This window comes from Bemisia tabaci, chromosome 6 (assembly GCF_918797505.1).
Source record: "Bemisia tabaci chromosome 6, PGI_BMITA_v3".
Classification (NCBI taxonomy): domain Eukaryota; kingdom Metazoa; phylum Arthropoda; class Insecta; order Hemiptera; family Aleyrodidae; genus Bemisia; species Bemisia tabaci.
In genome coordinates this window covers 10,843,734-10,866,194 of record NC_092798.1, presented here as the reverse complement: position 1 = coordinate 10,866,194, position 22,461 = coordinate 10,843,734, and the positions used below count along the sequence as shown (strand labels likewise).

Here is a 22,461-nt window from a genome sequence, read left to right as displayed (position 1 = left end):
GGAGAAGTAGATTGAAAAGAGCGCAACGAATTCAAGATCATGGATCCGATAAGAGCCGCCCGGAGACGGGAGGCGAGCGCTCGGCCGGCTGATACGAAAATTGCATACCGACGCGGGGCAGGCCAACTCGCCCCTTCCGCGGGGCGGGGGGTGCAAGCGGTCGGGTTCAGTGGGTCTGTGGATCTGGAGCGATCTGGCGGGCGGCCAACATCCCGGCCGCGGGCTGACGTCATAGCGCTTTGTCAACAACGAGACGAACGCGCTCCCCCCGGTTCACGATAACAGCCCCCGCGGGGCGAAAGGGGGGGGCGCATCCCTTACCTATCGCAACGCCGGGGTCTGTCAATCCTTGTCCGGCGCTCGCTTATCTGCGCCCCGGAATTGCACTCATTGAAATGAATGTTCGACAAGAACGGAATTACTTGCAGCTTGCTTTCCGGTTCGGAGGCGCGGCGTCGAGCGGGCGGGGGTGGCGATGGGGATGACGGGGTGGGGGTGAAAATAACTAGAAGTAATGCCATGCCGCTGCCGCTGCGGACTTCGCTAATTTTAACCCGGCTCCCGAGTGGGCTGCTTTGGGGTGTCGATTTTCGCGCAAGGGTAGCGGTCGCCAGCGTCGAAGTCGGCGTGGTGTGCTTTGCGATGTATCGATTGATCTGCCATTTAAACCTATGGAAAGGGATCGATAAACAGGGTGTTCACGATGAACACCTTAATAATCGATTCTTTACTATAGCTTCTAATGGGGAAACATCGAAAATCGATCTTTCGCTAATGGCTTTGAGTTAGCCTCCTTTCGGCGCTTGAAGGGTTTCTAGAGCTTCTTGTCTTCAGCGCTAAGGAATTTGTTCACCAAGAGAGTTTAAGGTTGGAAAGACTTTGTTTTCAAAAATTAAGTTAACGTCTTTTTTCTCAAATTTGTTTCAAAATTACTTGAAGTTGAAGTCCTTTAGGCACGAAAGAAAAAAAATTGGGGTTATCCTCTAAATTTGTGGCACTACCCCAATTTTTTGGATGACATGAGCATTTCTAATTCATTGGGGTAGTACCGCAACATTTGATTTTTTAACCGACTTCATTGGGGTACCACCACAATTTATTAATCGAAGATGCCCTTATCATCCAACAACCCCTATCTCTTTTTTTGCCGTGGAAAATCGAGGGATCTCCGCGAATAGAGTCCTCTATCTTCTGCGCTAAGGAAAAGGGGTTTCCAACAGAGATTACAATTTTGGATGTGCCAAAAAGTAGTCCTCTTTGTCCCAAAAACATCCTCCAAGTGCCATCACAAAAGCTCAGTTAGGAAACATTCCAAGAGGGGGCAAGGAAATTTGGAGGCACCCTGTATAACAGACAACGGGGTTTGGACCCCTCTTCCGAAAAAATAAATTAAAAGAACTCACAGTCACAGTAAATCATTTTGCGGGTGATTTGATAATTGAAAAGGAAAGAAGATCAGAATACAGTTGGATTTAACAATGAGCTGAAATGAAGTGAGAAGTGACCCATGGGCTGATTCAATCACGTAATTACAATTTTGAGGTCGGATTCCTGGTTTTAGGGGTGAATTCAAGATGTTCATTACCAAATCCACAAAATGGATTACGTGATCCAACCTGCCAATGACATCTACCCATTTCCGCTTCCTTATACCGTAGACCCTGTGAAGGACGAAATTTTGATAATCAACCTATTGGTATGCATTTCTCCTCCCCGGCCTGTAATTCCTTGTTTCCCTAACGACAGGGCGAAAGTACCCCAGTCACCACGTGAGCCCTGCTACCCGCACAACTCTATACTTTTCGGGGCTCATACGCAGGAACAGAGGTGCGTCCTTACGGCAAGGAGCAACGAATTATGCAAATGGTTTTTGGCAGTATCTTGAGATCTTCAAGCGCATTGGTATAGCTTTTTTAATGGTTAGAGGACGGTGTGAATGTTGTAAAGATTGCAACCGAAAAGAGAGTTTTTTTTTAGCCATGCATAATTAAATAACGTAACTTACTCGACACATTGTACTTTTCATTAAATTACACAATGTGGGAATAGGGATCCCTAAACATAACAAGAACCTGAATGCATGTTTCCTTGTCGAAATTTCACATACAACAAGCACTGGAAAAAAAAACACATTGGATCTAGAGTCCAGACTCTTGAAAACATTGACAAGAAAAAATACTCTTGATTCAATCAGATTTTTGCTTACATCGAAAGGAAATCCGCTCAAATTAAGAGGCTTGGTTCTCGATTTAAGCAAAAATCCGATGGAATCAAGAGTATTTTTTCTTGTCGATGTTTTTAAGAGTCTGGACTCTAGATCCAATGTGTTTTTTTTCCAGTGAGTTAGGAACGTATACAAATTTCCAAATTCAACTCATCAATGGATTGTCCGCCATTATACACTTCCAGAACGCAAAAAACCAGGTCTTCTTAAGGATCTTCTACGGAAACTTGACGTCAAAGCATGGGAGTGACGGCGTTGGCTGAATCGATCACGTAATTCAAATTATGAAGTCGCATTCTTGGCAATTTTTCTCCACGTTGTAGGTAGCTAAGTATGCTCACTAAACTAACTTCTGTGCAATTTTTGCAACGGAGAAAATTTCCGATAACAGAAAATAACCAAGTCACATTAAGATCGAACCGAGGAAAAGATGTTTAAAGTTCATAGCGTGGCGTACTTTGCGATTTATCGATTGATCTGACATTTAAACCTATGGAAAAGGATCGGTACACAGGATGTTCGCATAATGATCGATTCTTCAACACAGCTTCAAATGGGGATGTATCGAAAATCGATCATTCATGCCTTGCCTCTGCTTCTCTAGTACTTATTTGTGCTGCTACACTAGTCTACTTAGCACTACTCTAAGAAAAAAATCCAAAAATCCAAAAATGAAAAATCTCAAAAATCTCAAAAATCTCAAAAATCCAAATATCAAAAATTCCATATTCTTAAACTTAAATTTAATTTGAGAACTGTACTGCCGTGCTGAGGAAAAACGCTGCATGAACCTTCAGGTGTTGCCAAACCTCCTTTAATAAAACACGAACTTCCTAGTTAACTTATGAATATTTTCCTTCCAATTTTTCAGATATTTTTGTTCGCAATTTCACCTGAAGTTCCTGAAAATTTCAAGGAAAAATATACATGAAGTTCCGCAAAAATAAACATTTTAGCGAAGGAAATTTGGCAGCTCTCGAGTTTTCATACGGCGTTTTTCCTTAGCACGGCACTGCACAGGGGACAATTCGCAATGCTCAACTGAGCTTCGAAGAAATCTCGGCCATGATCATGGAATTTATGCAAGCGCGCATCCGCAGTGAGACAATAAGCAAAGCTGAGCGGTTTAAGCATTGTAAAAGATGTGCCGAGTGATTACACGGAATTTTAAAATGAAAAACGAGGGACGCACAAAAGAATTAAAATGCCGGACCTCCCTCGTCGTTTCTAATTAACTTTCCCTCGGACTCGAAAAAATGAGCTGGATCGCCCAGAGAGCGGCAGGATTGTCATCTTGCAAAATAAAAATCCCTTTTCATTGTTGAAATTTATAATTTCCGGCAAAGAAGGGACCGATAATTGGGATCGGCTCGTGCGAAAACGTCCAATGTCCAATACAGTGTTTCGGAATTATTTGAGTGGACGATTACGTTGTAACTTATCCAGGGTTGTCACAGTCAGAGTATACCGGGAAATCCGGGAAATGTCAGGGAATTTTAAAAAGTCCGGGAATTGTCAGGGAAAATGACGAAAACGTCAGGGAAAAATTGTCCAGTCACCTCTATTTGTTTTGTAGACAAGGTTTTAAATTTCAAACAATAGATTTTGGCTGAAATATATTTGAAATTATGTCTTTTTAACCATCTGGCATGTCCTCAATCGTCAGAGAATTTAATCAAAATGTGACAGGGAAATCAGGGAAATGTCAGGGAATTTAATTTTCTTTATTTTGTGGCAACTCTGTACAGATACATGATGGTTTGAGACATTAGGAATGTAGAAAATTTTTATAAGAAAATCCCCTAAGTATAATTAAACGTTTACGAAAGAGATCGATCGTATTCATCAGTGTCGTGGGACAAAAGAAACCGTTGCAATTATGAAACCCTGTACAACGGACAACGTCAAGTCTCTGGACAACGGACGTTTTCGCACAAACCGACTCAATTAAGAGCAGGTTTAATTAGATCGGAAAAAATGCTTCAAAATGCAGCTTTTGAAAGCACGCATAAAACATATCACAGCTTGACGCTCAATAATCAACCCTTTAGCCAGGTCACTGAACTTAACTGTTCGCACAGGAATGATACATCGACGGTGAGGCTACCAGACCACGTATCTCGATTTGCGACGTTTCGGACTTCCTGTCCTTCTTTATTTTTTGAATAGAAAAGTACTCAATGCCAACACTTGAATTCTTCCGTGATTTTTCTTCTCCGTGGGAAGAAAAACCTGTAAAAACTTCAAGGAATGATATTGGTTTGTTCGCCTCCATAAAAATAAATTGGGAGCGGGAATTTTTAAACACTGCAAACAATATACATGGTCTGGTAGTTTCACCACAAACATGTTATTACAGGTACATCTACAGATGTAATCATACGGTTACGGTTAGCCACAATTATTCTACTCAGAAAGGGGCACAATTTCTGGGGGAGCTCACTTGCAGATAACCATAGTCCCTCATCAGACCAAAAAACACACCGCACCCTCCTTGCCTTGTATGTGCCTCTAAAGTGCATATTAAGCGATTTTATTCTTAATTCAAAAAAAATCTTCTTGATGTGATACTTAAGAATGTTTCTGCCTAAATCGAGTCATATTTTTTCTCTAACGATATTCAAGAATTATGCTAAACGTCATTAAATACGGATGCTAGGACTTAGTGAGTTTTTGGACTACCGCTCTCTTTGTGCCGCAAAGTATTGATTTATTTTCCGAGGAAAACTCCGTACTCTTAAAAGATACCTGTCATTCTTAATATTCTGGGGTGCCTTCAATTTCGCATGATACTGTACAACACCTCTATTAGGAAATAGTTGCTCGAGGCAGGCGCCTCGCCATGGCACACTGCGGCAAGGCAGGCGACGCCTACAAACCTAAGGGGATACTTCAAGCATTGCGCCATGCGTGAAGTATCCCCTTAGGTTTGTAGGCGCCTGTGCGCGTGTCGCACCGGCCGCGGCAGCGAGCCCCTCTCCTCCGTGTTAGGCTCTAACATTTAAACTCGCAAAGTTAGCGATTTTCAACTCATGATTTTGAAATGTTTGTACACTCTGTATGGATTATTCTCATTTAAATTGATGGGAAAAAATATGTATTAAAGGAAAATAATGAGTGTTTTGTAAATTTTAAGGTTGTTCCGTGTCAAATGTTATGATTTCCAAACATTTTTAATTTTTTATTCTATGTTTTGTGCTGTTACTGTGCTGCAGCATGGTGTGCGCGCAACCAAACTTTGATTCTCTCTCTTTAATCGCTTCGTCGAACAATTTCTCTGTAAAAAAATATGTATTAAAGGAAAATGTAATGAGTGTTTTGTAAATTTTAAGGTTGTTCCGTGTCAAATGTAATGATTTCCAAACATTTTTAATTTTGTATTCTATGTTTTGTACTATTACTCTGCTGCAGCATGGTGTGCGCGCAACCAAACTTTGATTCTCTCTCTTTAATCGCTTCGTCGAACAATTTTTCTGTAAAAAAATAAAACGGTGTCGGATATTTTTAAACGTCGCATGGCGTTTAAGATACTTTGACCGGAAGGTGACGATATCGCGAATGTCCCAACGAATTATAGGAAATCCACAAGACGCGGCAACGGCATGGCGGGGTTGGCATTAATTTTCGCTCGAAATATTTAAGCCCGACAAGATGGCGGAGAGATTAAAGGGCGGAAAAGCTACTTATTGCGGCCCTCTCCCCTGGCCGGCTTAATTCTCGCGGCCATTAAAAATGAGTTGAGGCCGACCCGGCTGAAAATGTGTTCTTAATTAAATCGAGCTTCCGTTTCAGCGGGGTCATCGGGGGTCAAGACGGACAGCCCTTGTTACGACATGCTAGACCCGTCTTGAGAACGCCGCGGACTCGAGATACAGAGTATCCCCGCTCTTATTTATCTTCGTCATCTTTGCCAAATTTTCGCTGTGAAATATAAAACTGCAAGTGCTGAAGATTGACGCACATAAAATGCTTGTGTGAGTGTAAATAGTAGTTAGAGTGTCTTCATTGACGGAGAGCGGGCGCATCGGTTTTTAAAGTGGAAACATGAATATTTTTAATTGCGACGATGCAAATGTCCGCTCTTGCTTTAGTTTTTTAAAAGAAAACCAACCTACAGTCCTGCCGTTCTACGAAAGACCGCCGTATAAGCCTTAAGACGTTGCCAAATTTCCGTTGTCAAATTACGAATTTTCGGACAAATTTTGTAATATTTTTCTTCCAATTTTTCAGAGAATTTTGTTCATAATTTGATCTAAAATTTGTGAAAATTTTAAGCAGAAACATTCATAACTTTCTTCTCAGAAATAGATATTCTCCGAGAGGATTTTTGGCAACACCTGAAGGCTCATACGGCGTTCTTCCTTACCACGGCAGAGTTCTTCTCAAATTTACTTACGAATTTTTTAATTTCATTCAGTACATTTTTATTTTATTTTATTATGGGGGGGGGGGGGTTGTTAACGGTGTTAGTCTATTCAATTTCACACAAAATTTCCAACGCAGATTGTCGAAGCCCATGTTTCCCACGGAATCAACTTTGAACGACACAGAGTAACACAGCGTACACCGATAAGGCCATTTTTTGCATTAATTTCTTATTTTTGAACAAAATCCAGTGTACCTTCTCGCCCAAAAGTCAGAGCGCATCTTGGATTTTCAATGCTATTAAAACGCTGGGTTTCAACTAACACAGATTTTCAGTAAATTGTGATTACATCTAGTAAAATTATTGGTATTGATTTGCAGTGTTTCGGTGTTGTGTAAGTTGCCTGCCCATTTACTGAAGGGGCTCCTTTTATTGAGGTATACTGCAATGACGCCAGCCTAATACTTTATCTCTCGTTGCCCAATCTCTCGTCTTTCATTAATGTTATTGCATTGCAAGTGTTGGTCGATTTTCTGGAGAAATTGCAATTTCTTTGTGAAATTTGCAGAAATTTGCAATTTTTACCGCAAAAATTGCATGTATAGTTCAATATTTCCGTACTTCTCTGCCACTTAGGTTTGGATTTCTGAAAGCATTGGTCAATTTTCTCGAAACTTTATGCCTGCACTTAGCGCTATCCTCAGTAACGCGACATTATCTCTCCACCACACGTTATCTTTTTATCGCTGTGTGCACTCGGCAACGTGGACAGTGAGCCCTTGCACGACCCCGTCCCTGGCGTCCCTTTTACGTGCGGGCGACGACGAACGTATCAAGTGTCCCTTTACAACCCTCCTTTATATCTGGTCAGCTGAAGTTACTACTTCCCTTACGTAACTACGGCGCACAGTGGACCGAGTCAATAGGAGAGGTCAGACAAAATTCGGGAACTTTAAAAACTTATAACTCCGTTCGTACAAAACTTTGAGGTTTTAAAACAGGGTGTCTAGCATCAGGATTTTCCCGATTCTATTAGGTTTTGAGGTCAATCAGGATTTGAGGAAAAATCGGTCGTAAAATCAGGATTAGAGAAAAGTCGGCTCACAGTAGATCGAGTCAAGCAGGGAGGTCGGTCGTGAAATTTTTGACTAAAATTGCAAATTTTTGTGTTTATATCGCCACATTTCGAACTTTAAGGGGATTTTTTGAAGAGAAGCTCACGAGGAAACCAATGGAACCACTTTTAGAACTTCAAAATTTGTATAAACGGAGCTATAAGCGTTTAAAGTTTCCAAATTTTGTCCGACCTCTCCTATTGACTATGCGGCTGTCCGATTGAATTTTTTTATGCTTTCGCATACGCTTTTGCATAAATTTTAATTTTCTCCGCAAAAATCAGGATTTCATCAGGATTTGGAAAAATTATAAAATCAGGATTTAGCAGTCAAAAATCAGGACAAATCAGGATTTGCCATAATGAAAAAAAACTATACATCCTGTAAAAGTGATTCCATTGGTTTCTTCGTGAAATTTTCTTTCAGAAACACCACTGTAAATTTAAAATGTGACGTATTAAACTCCACAATTTTGCAGTTTTCGTTCAAAATTTCATGTTTGTTCTCTCTGATTGACTCAATCCACTGTGCGGCGCCCCGGGTTCGGTCCGAGCTCACAATGACGAGAGTCGTGACTTCCTCAGTTTGAAAATTTTCGCGCCAAGTGCTACGGAAACGTGCAATTATTCAGGAGTACGGACCCTGGAAGAAAGTTATTCCTTTTTTTCTCGGCCGTAATTCCTCGAGACTTCCGTTTCTCTCCGTCTGGATTTGACGTCAAAAATTATCGCGAGAGGGAAGACGTCTACGACGATATGACGATGGTGGAACTTTTTTCCTGATTTTAAACGAATTTGTATCATAAAACTGTTTAATATTTCAATTTCTCCGAGATAGCGCAGATTGCAATAAATTGGGATTTCGTGGTAAAATTGGATTGCATTTTGTAATACGGAACTATATTCCTATATTTTGCAAAATGGGGTCCAATCATTGCTACTGCATCTGAGTGTTACGTATGTTGCCTATCTACCGATTGAAGGAACACTTGCCTATCATTGAAATGAATTGCCATGTAATGAGATTAAAACGAGCTCAAATTTTTCGTTGCATTGTGCATTACGTATATTTCTGGAACATCAAACTCACTTCGTTGATAATTTGAAATCGGCGTTATCATCCTGATGATGTAAACTATTGCTATTTCATAGTGAAAAAAAAGTTTAATATTGTGGAAGATACTTTAGAAACTAAGAATAAGGGTTTTAATCAATACAATTTTAAACTCACTTGCACGTAAAAATATTATATCGCGGACGCGTTTCGCCGGCTCGGAACCCCAGCATCCTCAACAATTAAATATTTTTACGTGCAAGTGAGTTTAAAATTTTATTGATATTTTATCTTGTGCGGGTTTCCAAAAGTATCTTGAAGGGTTTTAATGTACAGACTAATGTAAATAATTCTCAGCCTATGTCCCCCGAAGTAATGCCCTCAGGCCGCCCCGGGGTTCTATTAAGTTAAGTTCCGCTGTAATTCAGTCTCGATATCATATGTGACTTGAATAATCATGTATTGTATCACCTAATCAACTTAAGAAGTAATTTTTAAAAAAGGAAAAAAATCCTCCTTAAATGGAAAAAAATGAATAAAACCAACCACAATTTCTCATTCGTAAAATGATTGAATAAGATAAGAAAATTTACAAAAAAAATTATCGCAGAGTTGTAGATTTATCTATAGCAAGATGTAAAGGGGGTGCACAGTGTTAGGGACTTTCAATGTTAGTAGTTTCATATTCCAAAAGTAAAAAAGACGAAGTATTATTTACGAAACAGAAATGTATCTTTCATAAAAATAACATTACCTCGAAGAGGGCATACCTCATATCTGTAGCCAGTCAAAAGCCAAGTATATAATTAAACTCCTCAAGCCGCCACAAGACTCAAAGGCTTCAGGAAATTCAAGGCAAACCAGGAAAAACCACTCCCATTCGACGTTTTATAGCTCGGGACAATAAAAGGCGTGAAATTGTCGATAAGATACGATAGGGTTTAAAAAATCAGATACGTTAAACTAGCATAAAAAATAATGTACAGACATATTCTGCTTTTATGAAGGAAAACCAACCACTCTCGATTCGTGAATTTCACGATTTTCCTTTCTACTATGCGAATTTATCAGTCGTTTCCCTCTAAAAGAATGGAGGAAAAAGAAAGATTTTTGTACGCATTTCTGATATGCAGATTACGTACTGTATTTTTTCGCGACGGGAAGGACTTGTGTAGATAAACCGAAAAGAAAATCGGACTGAAAACTTTCAAAATTTTCAACTGAGATGCCAAAAAATCTTGGTCGACCGCGAATGACCGAGGCTCTAACGCACCTATCTACATATTTTTCTAGGTTTGCTATCAATTAACCGAAATCTCAAAGGCGTTTAACAATTATCATCTTCGCGCCAGTCCTTTTACTAAGTAATCGGATCTCTAGCGGCCTTGAAACCCAAAGACGATAAACATATATTTATTGAAGATTTGTGATTTGATCTTCAAAAATGAACAAATTTTATCTTTCGAAGAGCAAGTTTGGAGGAAAACATACTTTTTGAAAAAAATTGCCAAGAAATCTTGGTCGACCGCGGATATAACTGAACACATCGAGCTCCGTACGAATTTCTCTACGTTCGCCATAATCCAACCGTAAGCTTGAAAGCTGTTTATCATCGCAGAAACACCATCCAAAAATCTTCCTCATCGACCACGAATAACCGAAACCATGGATAATTGGATCGCAAACAACCAAAATTCTACAGTATACATTTCTCTACATTCACCACCAATCAAGCGCAATCTCAAAAGTATTTCATAATATTTACCTTCTTGGTAGACTTCAAATACAATTCAGAGAGATTTTCTCCATCGACCATGGATAACTGGATCGCGAATAACTAAGACTCCGCAGTATTCATTCTCTACGTACCCCACCAATTAACCGCAATCTGAAAAGCATTTAAACATTTTCATCATCTTGGTAGACTCCAGATAGACCTTAGAGAGATTTTCTCCATCGACCGCGGATAACTGGATCGTGGTTAACCAAGACTCTATAGTATACACTGCTATACGTTCACATGAATTAAGCGCAATCAAGCGTTTTATCATTTTCATCATATCTTGGTAGACTCCAGATAGATCTTAGAGATATTTTCTCCATCGACCGCGGATACCTGGATCGCGAATAACCGAGATTTCGCAGTATACATTCCTCTACGTCCAACATCAACCAACCGCAATCTCAAGAGTGTTTCGTCATTTTCATTTTCTTGGTAGACTCTCGATAGACCGTAGAGAGATTGTCTCAATCGACCGCGGATAACTAGATAGCGAATGACCAAGATTTTCAAGAGTGGCGGTAGCCACCCCCGGTCGAGGAAAATGACGTCCTACTAAAGTCCCGATAACAAACGGGTGGCCGACACTCTTAGTCACAGGCAACTCCCTTAATCTGAAAATTGATTCGATTTAGAATGGAATTCAGAGCAAACGGCGGCACGGATTCCAACGATCTTGGTGTCTATGGACGCAGCTAAGTTAGCCGGATGGCGTTTAAGGGTTTCATTAAGATCCATTGAGTTTTCAAAAACTTATAAGCACTTAATGACCCAAAACAAGGAAAATTTTACTTTTTACTTTGCCGGGAAATTTGAATTTCAAGAATCCAGGGTCCTGAGAAAGTCACTCAAACTCCGCGATAACGGTAAACCTTAGACCCATAAAAGTGGGTACCTAAAGAATCGTCATGTTACCGCGTCCATGGGTTTTTACAGTTTTGTAACATTCCTAGTGATCTTAAAGAGAAATTACGGAAAATACGACTAAACTGCCCGTCATGACCATCTTTAACAACAGATTTCTCGCTTACCCGGCCGCAGATCGTAATGGAGCCTATATAAAGGGCACTCCGTGAAGATGTGAGGATTTCATTTTGCCACATAAAAAAGCGCTTTATCTCACGGATAATCCAGCATCCGCTTACATCCTTCAAAATTTTAGCTATAATTTTTGAATTTAGAAAAAAACCAGTAACATAATGGTTCAACGCCATTGGTTCATTCTGTTCAGGTTCGTCCGAGTTTCGGGAACGAAATTCCTGTCGTCGTTATCAACCTCCATCTACTGTATTTATTTGTGAATAATGAACAGATTTAATTTAAAAGTTCAATTCATTTTAGATCCTAACTAATATTACACACTTATATTATTACGCCCACTTTTATCCCGATACACTACTTCATTGGTTTCTTAAAAATCTCAAGTGATTTCTGGTCGGTCGTTACCAACCTCTTTAACTAGTTGTGAATAGATTTACCTTATTTGGATAAGAGTTTAATTCTTTGTAGATGCTAACTACTATATGTACGTACTCTTATTATTACGTCTCACGTGTTCTACTGGAGCCCGATATACCTTAATTTCTCTTAAAATGTTCAAAAGATATCTTTATTTTATTGAACGATATGTGACAAATTTTTAAGTGAGGTTATGTCGTCATGTTTATGTCAGTACCTGACCTAAGCGATAGATGTAATTCAGGTAAATTACGTTAACGAAATTACACCGAAATTGTGCCAAACTCTAAAGAGGAAGCAGCATTTACATCACAGAATGCATGCTCGTGACTAAAGTCTAAAAATTACTGGAATATGAGCCTCGGCCTTCACATGCGACTGTCACTGAACTTCGACCGAAATTTATTCGCTCTACATCTTGCCATCAACCTATGTGCTCTGGAGTGATTATGTTTCTCTGAAGTGTATGTTATTTACATTAAGAACATGTTTCCTTCATGATTTATCTTGGAATCCTCCTATCTCTTCTACCGTTCTTGTTACGCGTGGCTTGCGAACCTGAGTATGTGAGGCACAATTCCATCCCTTTTCGGAACAGTTCAATCATAGATCAACTTAATGTCACACAATCAAAGATCTTTGACTGTGAGCATTTGCTCAAATTGGTTTCTTCCGAGTCTCTTTGATTTTGCGTCAGGAGTTGTTAGAAACATCATTTTGCCCAACAATAGTAACAAGGTCTTTAATGAAAGGTATGTACTCGTATTATTCTCATAATTTCATAAGTTGATGATGAAAACACAATGAAGGCTTCATTTTCTTGCATCGATTACCGTGTGAAATGGGTGCGCCCATTCTTCCTCCATACAAAAGCGTAACAGAATAAATTGCTTATCTGTCAAGAGGACTACAGTAGTAATATACGTAGGTGCCAGTTCCTACCCAGTTCCATTGGAATAAGTGCGATTGTGTCAATCAAGGCTGAGTACAATTATATTAACAATTATCTTTTTATCCAGCCAGAAGTATGTCTTCATGATCCTTACTTTGTCTATGAGCCTTGCCTGATCGCATCAGCCCCAGTAAGTGAGAGGATATACCCACCTAAATCGGAATGGAAAGCTTTGTTTAAATCGCCGCCCCTCTTTCTTGCTGCTTATGTAAGGGGATAATCTCCACCCTTTTAATGGATATTTAATCTCAGTTCTCTGTTTTAAATGAGGACCAGTTTGCTAGAGGGAGCCTCTGTGCACGCTCTGTGTCATTCACGTATTGAGTGTTTGTTTACATCGAGTCATAAGGTTATGTTTGCACCCACTTATTGCTATTTATACTTATTGCTAATTAGGGCTTTTTTTTTATCGCGGATCAGGGTGGATCGGAGTGGAACGCTCTGGATCGGAATCCTGAGCGATCCGGACCGATCCAAGTGTTCCAAGTGATAAAAAAATCCAAACTTGGAATTTGGTTCGATTTGTTATTGTTTTGATTCTTTGGGGACGGCAACTTCCTCGCATTAGGTTAGGATCACAGTGGATCAGAGCTCGCCCCACCTCGGAAGAGCGATCCAGCGTTCCACCCTGATCCACCTGGAACGCTTGGATCACGCTGAGGAACGGAATAAAAAAATACCGATGTTCACCGCGATCCACCGCGATCCACTGCGATCCGCATAAAAAAAAAGCCCTATAGATGTGTTACTGAAGTATTATTCCATTTTGACCTAGCGAGTGCTTTCTAAGCTCAGCTCCCAGCATGTAATTACTCCAGTGAAACAGTGCACGTAAAATATCAGGTGTGCGGAGTTCAGTATTGACCTACCTAGTTTCTGCACCGCTAATCGTCCAAGGCTGAATGTGATTAGATCAATTGGTATCATTTATGAGAAGAAATGGAAAGCTCGCATATCACCTTACATATATTAACTAAATGCTCTTATCAAGAGATTGCCGTTTCGGTTTATGTCTGTCAGTGAACCTTGAAAACTCAAGGAAACTAAGAGGTAAATTTTTCAATATTTTATCCTTAAAATGCCTGTATTACGACCAAATACTTTCTCCGTGGCTTTTGCATTTTTTAAAATAACTTAAGGCACTACCTATGTGGGCAAGTATATGATTTGACAAATTTTATGGTGAAGCGATATTATTCGAAATTAATCCAAGAGAAAGGTAAGCTATTTCATTGCATGCGCAGGTATTTTTTTGCAATGGCCGATACTTAATAAGGTCAGTGAGAAATTCTCTTAATAGGTATTCATTGTCAGAACCTGCAGCCTGATTGTCGAAATTGTGTGTTTCTCGGGTAGACATAGATGACATAGGTCAAAAGGCAGTACGTGATTGGTCGGCGCTATGTCTTGTCGCTGTTTTGTCGTGCCTCTGATGGGTGGAACCCTAGACAAGCTAAAGGCATCTCTTAAGTTTCTGACAGTATGTTGTCCATTCCACCAGACAAAGGCACAATAAAGCTGCGATAAGACATAGTTGATCAATAACGCTCCACCTTTTAACCAATGTCATCTGTGTCGCTACCTTTCAAACACAAATTTTCAACAATCAGGCTGCTGGCACCCTCAAGTTAGGAAGATCATCTTATGCGATAAGTATGCCTGTTGCCAAATTTTCAAAGAGAAATTAAGTATTCGGGGGAGATGAAAATATTTCTCATTTCATTGCAATCATCGACAATTTTTCTTTTACAATGCTCCTTAGAGTATGGTGCACCTAGAGTTTGTAGGAACAAAGTTTGGATGTTTGGATGCTCTAAAGAATAATAATCCCAAAAGTCATGAAAATACCTAGCTAGTTTAAAGTCATGCCACACCAAATAGCCTCATTTTGGTAAAATTTGTGCTCTACTACTTCATTCACTGGTTGTTTCATGAATAATTCATCATTCCATACGGAGTACCTATGATTTATAAGGCAACGCTCTCATGAATTTCCATAATCATCTGATAGGTTGCTGAGTGATGAAATTCAGTATCGAAAAACTTGCCGCTAGCATTAATACAAACATAGGTGCGCTTAAGAGGGATGATGTGCGTAGTTGAAACAAATGAGCAAAATTATTTTATAACTTGGAATAAGCTTACAGTGTAATGCCTATGACAATAAGTTATACTCTTTTTCCATTAATTTTCTCACGCAGGTAAATGACAACTCTATAGCTATTTAACCCCTCCCCCTCCCCTGTCACCCTTTTCCTGTGAGCCTTTCCAATAGGTACAGATACATTTGACTACCTTAGGTAGCCCCACTACTTTCAACTACCTATTTCCAGACTGATCACAAGTCGGTGGGTGCTATTAAAATTTCCGCTGAATGTGTTAGTGCTTTAGCAGATGTTGTTGTTTACTTTCCATTCATTCAGGATTTTCAAATAGCCAATAGTACCTACTTAATATTTTATGGCCACACCTTTCTCCATTCAAAAACGAGCTGATATAAACTACAAAAACCCTCAAAAACATTTTCGGGCAAAAAATCCGGTCGAGGAAATTGACGTGTTACATCTTATTAACCAAAAACATTCCCTTTCACCCCTCCAAGAAGGTTGATAAAACTAAGTAAGTAACTATGAGATGACAAAAACCTCTCTTAAATTCTCAGGGTCCACCAAGGCCACATATGTCCAAAAACTTACTCCTTATGGTTTAAAAAAAAGAAACAAAAAATAATCCCTCAACAATAAGAAAATTTTAAAAAAACCGATTTTGTGGTTCACAGATATGTACATAAATCCTTCGAATGAACTTGAAATCAAAAAATCGGTCGAGAAAATTTAAATGAATTTTCTCCTTCAATTATGAGTTCCGCAACAAGCACGACTCGCTTGAAGCTTTCCATACACGAGCCGCAAGAAACTAATTTCTTCTTTCTTACCTACTGAATGTGAGGAGAGCGGGAACATTTACTTTTTCCTTCATTTATACAGGATGCAACAAGCATGACTCTTGCGTTTGCAGAAACCCTTTCATTAAGGAGATCGCGAGAGCCTTTACCGCGTTCATTTCCAAAAGGGATTACTCCAGAATTTCACATTTTAATAATTTAAACGATTCATCTGTTCTTCTCTTCTCTCCTTCTGTCCATTGACAGAAATACAAAATTTTTCCGACTCACTGACGCGACCGGCTCGATGCGTAAACAAGTGTGGATTACCTCTAAAGTATATATAAAAAAAAAAAAAAAAAAAAAAAAAAAAAAAAAAAAAAAGAATAACACTTAAATCACAGCATGGGTGTGAGTTTTCTTATATCGAAACTTAATTCAATTTTTTTAAATAACTCCTCTTGTCAAATGGGACCCATTTCGTGAAAATGAAAAAAAGGAAAAGTAAACGAAAACTTTTAGCCTTCTCACCATCCAAATCATATGGTAAGCTTACAGTAAAAGCAACCATGATTTAGATTCAGCGAAGTTAATCGAAAGAGTCTGAAATGTACCTATGTGGTAAAATGGGTCCACTGGTAAAACTGAAGCTGGCGTCAGGGATAAAAAGGCACCGTTTCACTGAGAGCATCGAGCCGGTCGCGTCAGTGAGTCGGAAAAATTTTGTATTTCTGTCAATGGACAGAAGGAGAGAAGAGAAGAACAGATGAATCGTTTAAATTATTAAAATGTGAAATTCTGGAGTAATCCCTTTTGGAAATGAACGCGGTAAAGGCTCTCGCGATCTCCTTAATGAAAGGGTTTCTGCAAACGCAAGAGTCATGCTTGTTGCATCCTGTATAAATGAAGGAAAAAGTAAATGTTCCCGCTCTCCTCACATTCAGTAGGTAAGAAAGAAGAAATTAGTTTCTTGCGGCTCGTGTATGGAAAGCTTCAAGCGAGTCGTGCTTGTTGCGGAACTCATAATTGAAGGAGAAAATTCATTTAAATTTTCTCGACCGATTTTTTGATTTCAAGTTCATTCGAAGGATTTATGTACATATCTGTGAACCACAAAATCGGTTTTTTTAAAATTTTCTTATTGTTGAGGGATTATTTTTTGTTTCTTTTTTTTAAACCATAAGGAGTAAGTTTTTGGACATATGTGGCCTTGGTGGACCCTGAGAATTTAAGAGAGGTTTTTGTCATCTCATAGTTACTTACTTAGTTTTATCAACCTTCTTGGAGGGGTGAAAGGGAATGTTTTTGGTTAATAAGATGTAACACGTCAATTTCCTCGACCGGATTTTTTGCCCGAAAATGTTTTTGAGGGTTTTTGTAGTTTTACAGTATACACTGCTCTGCGTTCACATCAATTAAGCGCAATCTCAAAAGTGTTTAATCATTTTCATCCCCTTGCGGTAGACTCCAAACAGATCTCAGAGAGGTTTCCTCCATCGACCGCGGATAACTAGATCGCGAATAACCAAGACTCGTATTCTTCATTCCCCATCAACCAAACGTAATCTCAAAAGCGTTTCATCATTTTCATCCAGGCGCCAGACTCCATCCAGACCGCGTAATGCGATTGGCTCCCCGGCGGTCTTGCGACTCGAAGACGCGGAACGGACTAGACGCCTCGAGGCGTTAAAGCGGAATAAAAACACTCAGATTCGGTGTTTATTCGGGTGTTAATAAAAGGCGCGGAATTATTGATAAGGCTTTTTCTCGGCCATTAAACGCACGTTATTGTGTATCACGAGCGGGGCCCCGGGAACCCTCCTCGCGCACGCCGTGTGAATAATTAAGTATGCAATTTGTTCGGCAGGCGTGCGAGGCGTGATTCCCTCTCGCCCGGCGCCGGGAACACCTCCCGTCCGTCCGGAGACTGCGGCGCTTATAACCCCGTGCTAAGGAAAAACGTCGCATGAACATTCTAGAGTTGCCAAATTTCCTTCCGTAAAATGTTCAATTTTGAGGAAAGTTATGGATATTTTTCCTTGATATTTTTAGGAACCTTAGGTGAAATTGCGAACAAAAATATCTGAAAAATTGGAAGGAAAAATTCATAAGTTTATTGCCGTGCTAAGGGAAAACGCCGTATGAACATTCGAGAGTTGTCAAATTTCCTCCCGTAAAATGTTTAATTTTGAGGAAAGTTATGGATATTTTTCCTAGATATTTTTAGGAACTTTAGGTGAAATTGCGAACATTATCTGAAAAATTGGAAGGAAAATATTCATAAGTTTACTGCCGTGCTAAGGGAAAACGCCGTATGAACATTCGAGAGTTGTCAAATTTCTTCCCGTAAAATGTTTAATTTTGAGGAAAGTCGTGGATATTTTTCCTAGATATTTTTAGGAACTTTAGGTGAAATTGCGAACATTATCTGGAAAATTGGAAGGAAAAATTCATAAGTTTATTGCCGTGCTAAGGGAAAACGCCGTATGAACATTCGAGAGTTGTCAAATTTCCTCCCGTAAAATGTTTAATTTTGAGGAAAGTTATGGATATTTTTCCTAGATATTTTTAGGAACTTCAGGTGAAATTGCAAACAACATTATCTGAAAAATTGGAAGGAGAATATTCATAAGTTTACTGCCGTGCTAAGGGAAAACGCCGTATGAACATTCGAGAGGTGCCAAATTTCCTCCAATGAAATGTTTATTTTTAAGGAAAGTTATCAATATTTTCTCTCGAAATTATCAGATAATTTAGATCAAACGAAGGAGGAAATTCTTTGAAAGACTAAGCGGAAAGTATTTACGAGTTTTCCTGACAATTCGCATTTAATTTATGGAAATTTGGCAACTGACGAAGGTTCATACGGCGTTTTTCCTTAGCACGGCAGTTTAAAAGTAAATTCGTATTTTATCAAAGGAAATTTGGCAACGCCGGAAGGTTCATACGGCGTTTTTCCTTAGGACAGGAGCGTTCCGCTCCGGTTCCGAGTCGGCACTTGATAAATTTCAACGTAATAAACGGCGGGATATGAGAATATGAGGTGTTGGAGCGGCGGAGCGCGTGAGCATTGAGTGCCAGCCGTGATGTAGCGTTTTTGAAAATGACAGTTGAAGACCCTCCGAGCCGAGTCTCCCGTGTGAGCCACCGTGTTTTCACGTCGTCTTTATTCATTTCTTTTTTAATAACTCCAAATTGCATACGCACAATGGCATTTCCTGACTCGTCAGGGTGTCTACAAGTCCGGAATTTCCGTGAAGTCTGGAAATGGCACTGATTTTTTAAGGACGGTCCGGAAATACTGAAAAGTGCATACATTTATTGCAGGAAGGTCCGGAGTTTTTTTTAATTTTTCGTCATTTTTGTTAAAATTTGAGTGAGAAATTCAAATTTTTGAAATTTTTCGAATTTCGTCAGTTGGAGGTACCGAAAAAGCACTAAATTTTTTTGTTCAGGAGGTTCTGAATTTCTTGGGAATGTACTGAAAAGGTACTGTAAAAGCACTGATTTTTGTCCAGCATGTTTAAGTAAACATCTTGTAAGTGAAATTTGGACTATTTAAATCCAAACGAGCTCTGCCATGCTAAGGAAGAACGCCGTATTAGCCTTCAGACGTTGCCAAATTTCCTTCAATAAAATACGAATTTTCAGGGAAATCTGTAGACATTTTTCTTTGAATTTTTCAGAGCATTTTATTCGCGACTATACATCTAAATCATCCGAAAATTGCAAAAGGAATATATTTTTAACTCTCCTAAAAAATGAACATTTCGTCGGACAAAATTTGGCAACTCTCGAATATTAATACGGCGTCCTTCCTTAGCACGGCAGAACTATCCTTCTTATGATGTGGGCTCTGAGACCCATAACAATAAATGCATGATAGGTCTTATGTCATAACAAAAATATATTATTCCTTTTCATTTAAATGAGTCTAGTTCAGAAGGGACAGAATGGATACGAAGATGGTAGGTGGGTTGCACACGTTGTATTTTTGCCTTTAATTTACGAGAAGGGCCACAAAGAACGTTTAGTGGAATAGTTTTCCTTTCGAAACATTTTTTGGGTGCAGATCCCGCCTTTCTCGTGGAAAGGGGCCCATAAATTAAAACATTTTCTTAATGTTCAACAGAAATAGATACTCCGGCTTCTTTTCAAATAGTTCTTTTACTTACAGATCCAGTTAAACTAAACAAGATTAATCTTAAATCTATTTTAGGTTACAATTCTGACCTGCTAAGGAAATATACCGTTTGAACATTCAAATTTTGCTGAGTTTTTTCTGATGAAAAATGATCTTGAATGATGAGAATTTTCTCGCAAATTTATGCATATTTTCCTTTGAGTTCTTCCCAGAATTTGTTCTCATTTCAATTTTAATGTTTGAAAATCTCAAATGAAAATGGTCATAGCTTTTTTCAAAAGTAAATATTTTGCCGGGGAAAAATTGGCAACATCTGAGTGTTCATACGACATGTTTCCTTAGCTCGGCAGAATCCTTCAGTTTAGTTTCAGTAGATTCAAAATCAGCGAATGAAATAAAATCGCAAGAGGTATTCAAAGGTCCACATTTTTGCAAGTTAATCTTTTACTTATAATTCTAATGAGTTTTGACTTCAGAAGACAATTTGAGATGTATCTTCTTTTCCGAACATTCATAGAATATTTTCCACATCTTCGAGTTCTTCACTGTTATAGTCTTCATACGCCACTGGCTCTGGCACGGGAGGATATTGAGCGAAGGGCTCTTGTCCATTCGTTTGCAAATAAAACTGGCCGCGGAGACTGAAAATTCAAAAAAAAAATTCAAATTAGTTTAGAAAACAGGGAAACGTCGATCTCAGAAAACGTGCGGTCATTAAGTGAAACGTTATTTACAAAATGCAACTGTCTCTTCTGCTGAATTGTGCTTGAATTTCAGCGATATTGCTTTTTCCGGACCCTGTGCTAAAAGCTCCCTCGATTTTATCTATCTATTTATTTTTAAAAACAAACCCAAATCCTGTTGACCTTGTAACCGCAAAAACTCGTACCTCAATTGCTATATTTCAACATTTTAGCCCTTACGTTGTTTTGTGTACAGTTTTCAAAAAACTTCCTTGAGAAGACAAAGAAAGACCACACGAAATTTCCTCAAATAAAAGTGATCAGTTATATTTTAAAGATGCAGTATGTGTGACTACCAAATAGTATCGAACAGTTTATTTTATACAAGGGAACGAGTGGACCGATCTGTGTGAAAGTTCTAAAAAAAATTTTCCCCGTATAAAACATATTTTCTTAAATTGTCTTTCGAATCGATACAACCGTTTTTTCGTAAAAAATGAATTTTCTACTAAATTTGGCTACATCTGATGTGACAGTTGGACTCTCTTTCCGAGTAACACTGTCAAACCACTATCATGCACCACCAGTGGCGTGGCGAGCTTTACGATGTTGATGTATCGATTGTTATGTCATTTAAATCTATGGAAAAGGATCGATAACAAGGTGATGGCAGTTAACAAGTTAGTAATCGATTCTTTACCATAGGTTTAAATGGCAGAACAATCGATATATCGCAATTCACGCCACGCCATTGTGCACGACCCTCCGGTGATCAGCAACCCCGGTAGCTGGGACACCAGCCGCCGAAGCCCGGACTCCCGGAGGCAGGGAGTCGAAGGAGGAACCACTTACTTGGGATTAGCGGCGAATCCCATAACAGCGGGCGCGGATCGGGCTGTCCCCGTCCCGGTGCCGTCGAAGCCGATCTCACTGATGCAGAGCCCTTTTACGAAACTCACTTCCGTGCATTTGATTGCTCTGAACCCGTAGGGATTCCGCACCGACTCCGCGTAGTAGCGCCACGCGCGGTTGTGACTGCATGCCACTGAAATCACACCAACATCCCCGTAAGTCAGACTTCGTCACGCGTCATGCTTCAGAGATGTCCGTGTTGCGTATTCGAAAAAATGAAGGGGCACTTTGATAACAACGGTTAGATGCCTCTGATCGTCCCTTGCGTGCGTCTGTGTTGTTTGTACAACACAGTTGAGGGGCTTGGAAGACAAGGCGTATAAGTGCAGTTTTTGAAAAAAATTGAGATTCTCATTAACTCAACGAAAACTAGTATGAAAGTGTATTCTGTGAAAAATTCACAACTAAGATCCAACTTTAAAGCATCAAAAAATGAGTTAAAACTTCCTTACCGCCAAGGCTCCGTGTATTTTTGAATTTTTGAACACGTGTTTCTTGAAATGGCAAAAACTGCAATTACACGCCTTGAACAGCCCCCCCCCCCCCCCACAGTTTTGTACTGGTACTCATTAGAGCTCAAAATTGTTGAATCTAATTGCAATTTTTGGCTGTATTTTCCCCGCAAAATGGTGAGAGCCCAGCACTATTTTGCCTCTTGTTATATACAGTTCGAGCCTCGTTTCTAGTAGTTTTTTTCTTGTTCCTTAGTATGAGCGCAAATTTAAAAAAAAAAAAAAAAAAAAAAAAAAAAAAAAAAAAAAAAATACATCAATAACTCGTCTCAAATACAAGATGGTAAAATAGTGCTGGATTCACACTATTTTGCGTCGGAAGCAAGGCCGAACAAGTCCATTAGAGTCAAAAATTTGGGCTCTAATGAATATCCACAC

The 22,461-nt window shown here is 39.3% G+C and overlaps 2 protein-coding genes across 4 annotated transcripts in view; one reads left to right on the top strand and one right to left on the bottom strand.

The window, feature by feature from the left end:
• Positions 1-22,461, top strand: part of LOC140224853 (uncharacterized) — a 212,929-nt gene that overhangs the window by 127,504 nt on the left and 62,964 nt on the right. The window lies entirely within an intron of this gene.
• LOC109038675 (pancreatic lipase-related protein 2) overlaps positions 19,795-22,461 on the bottom strand; it is a 29,658-nt gene continuing 26,991 nt past the window's right edge. The window contains exons 6-7 of the mRNA XM_019053826.2: positions 21,512-21,704; positions 19,795-20,617 (exon numbers count right to left, since the gene is read on the bottom strand). Coding sequence (XP_018909371.2) covers positions 20,488-20,617; positions 21,512-21,704 — 323 coding nt within the window. The 3' untranslated portion in view covers positions 19,795-20,487. The remainder of the gene's footprint in view (positions 20,618-21,511; positions 21,705-22,461) is intronic.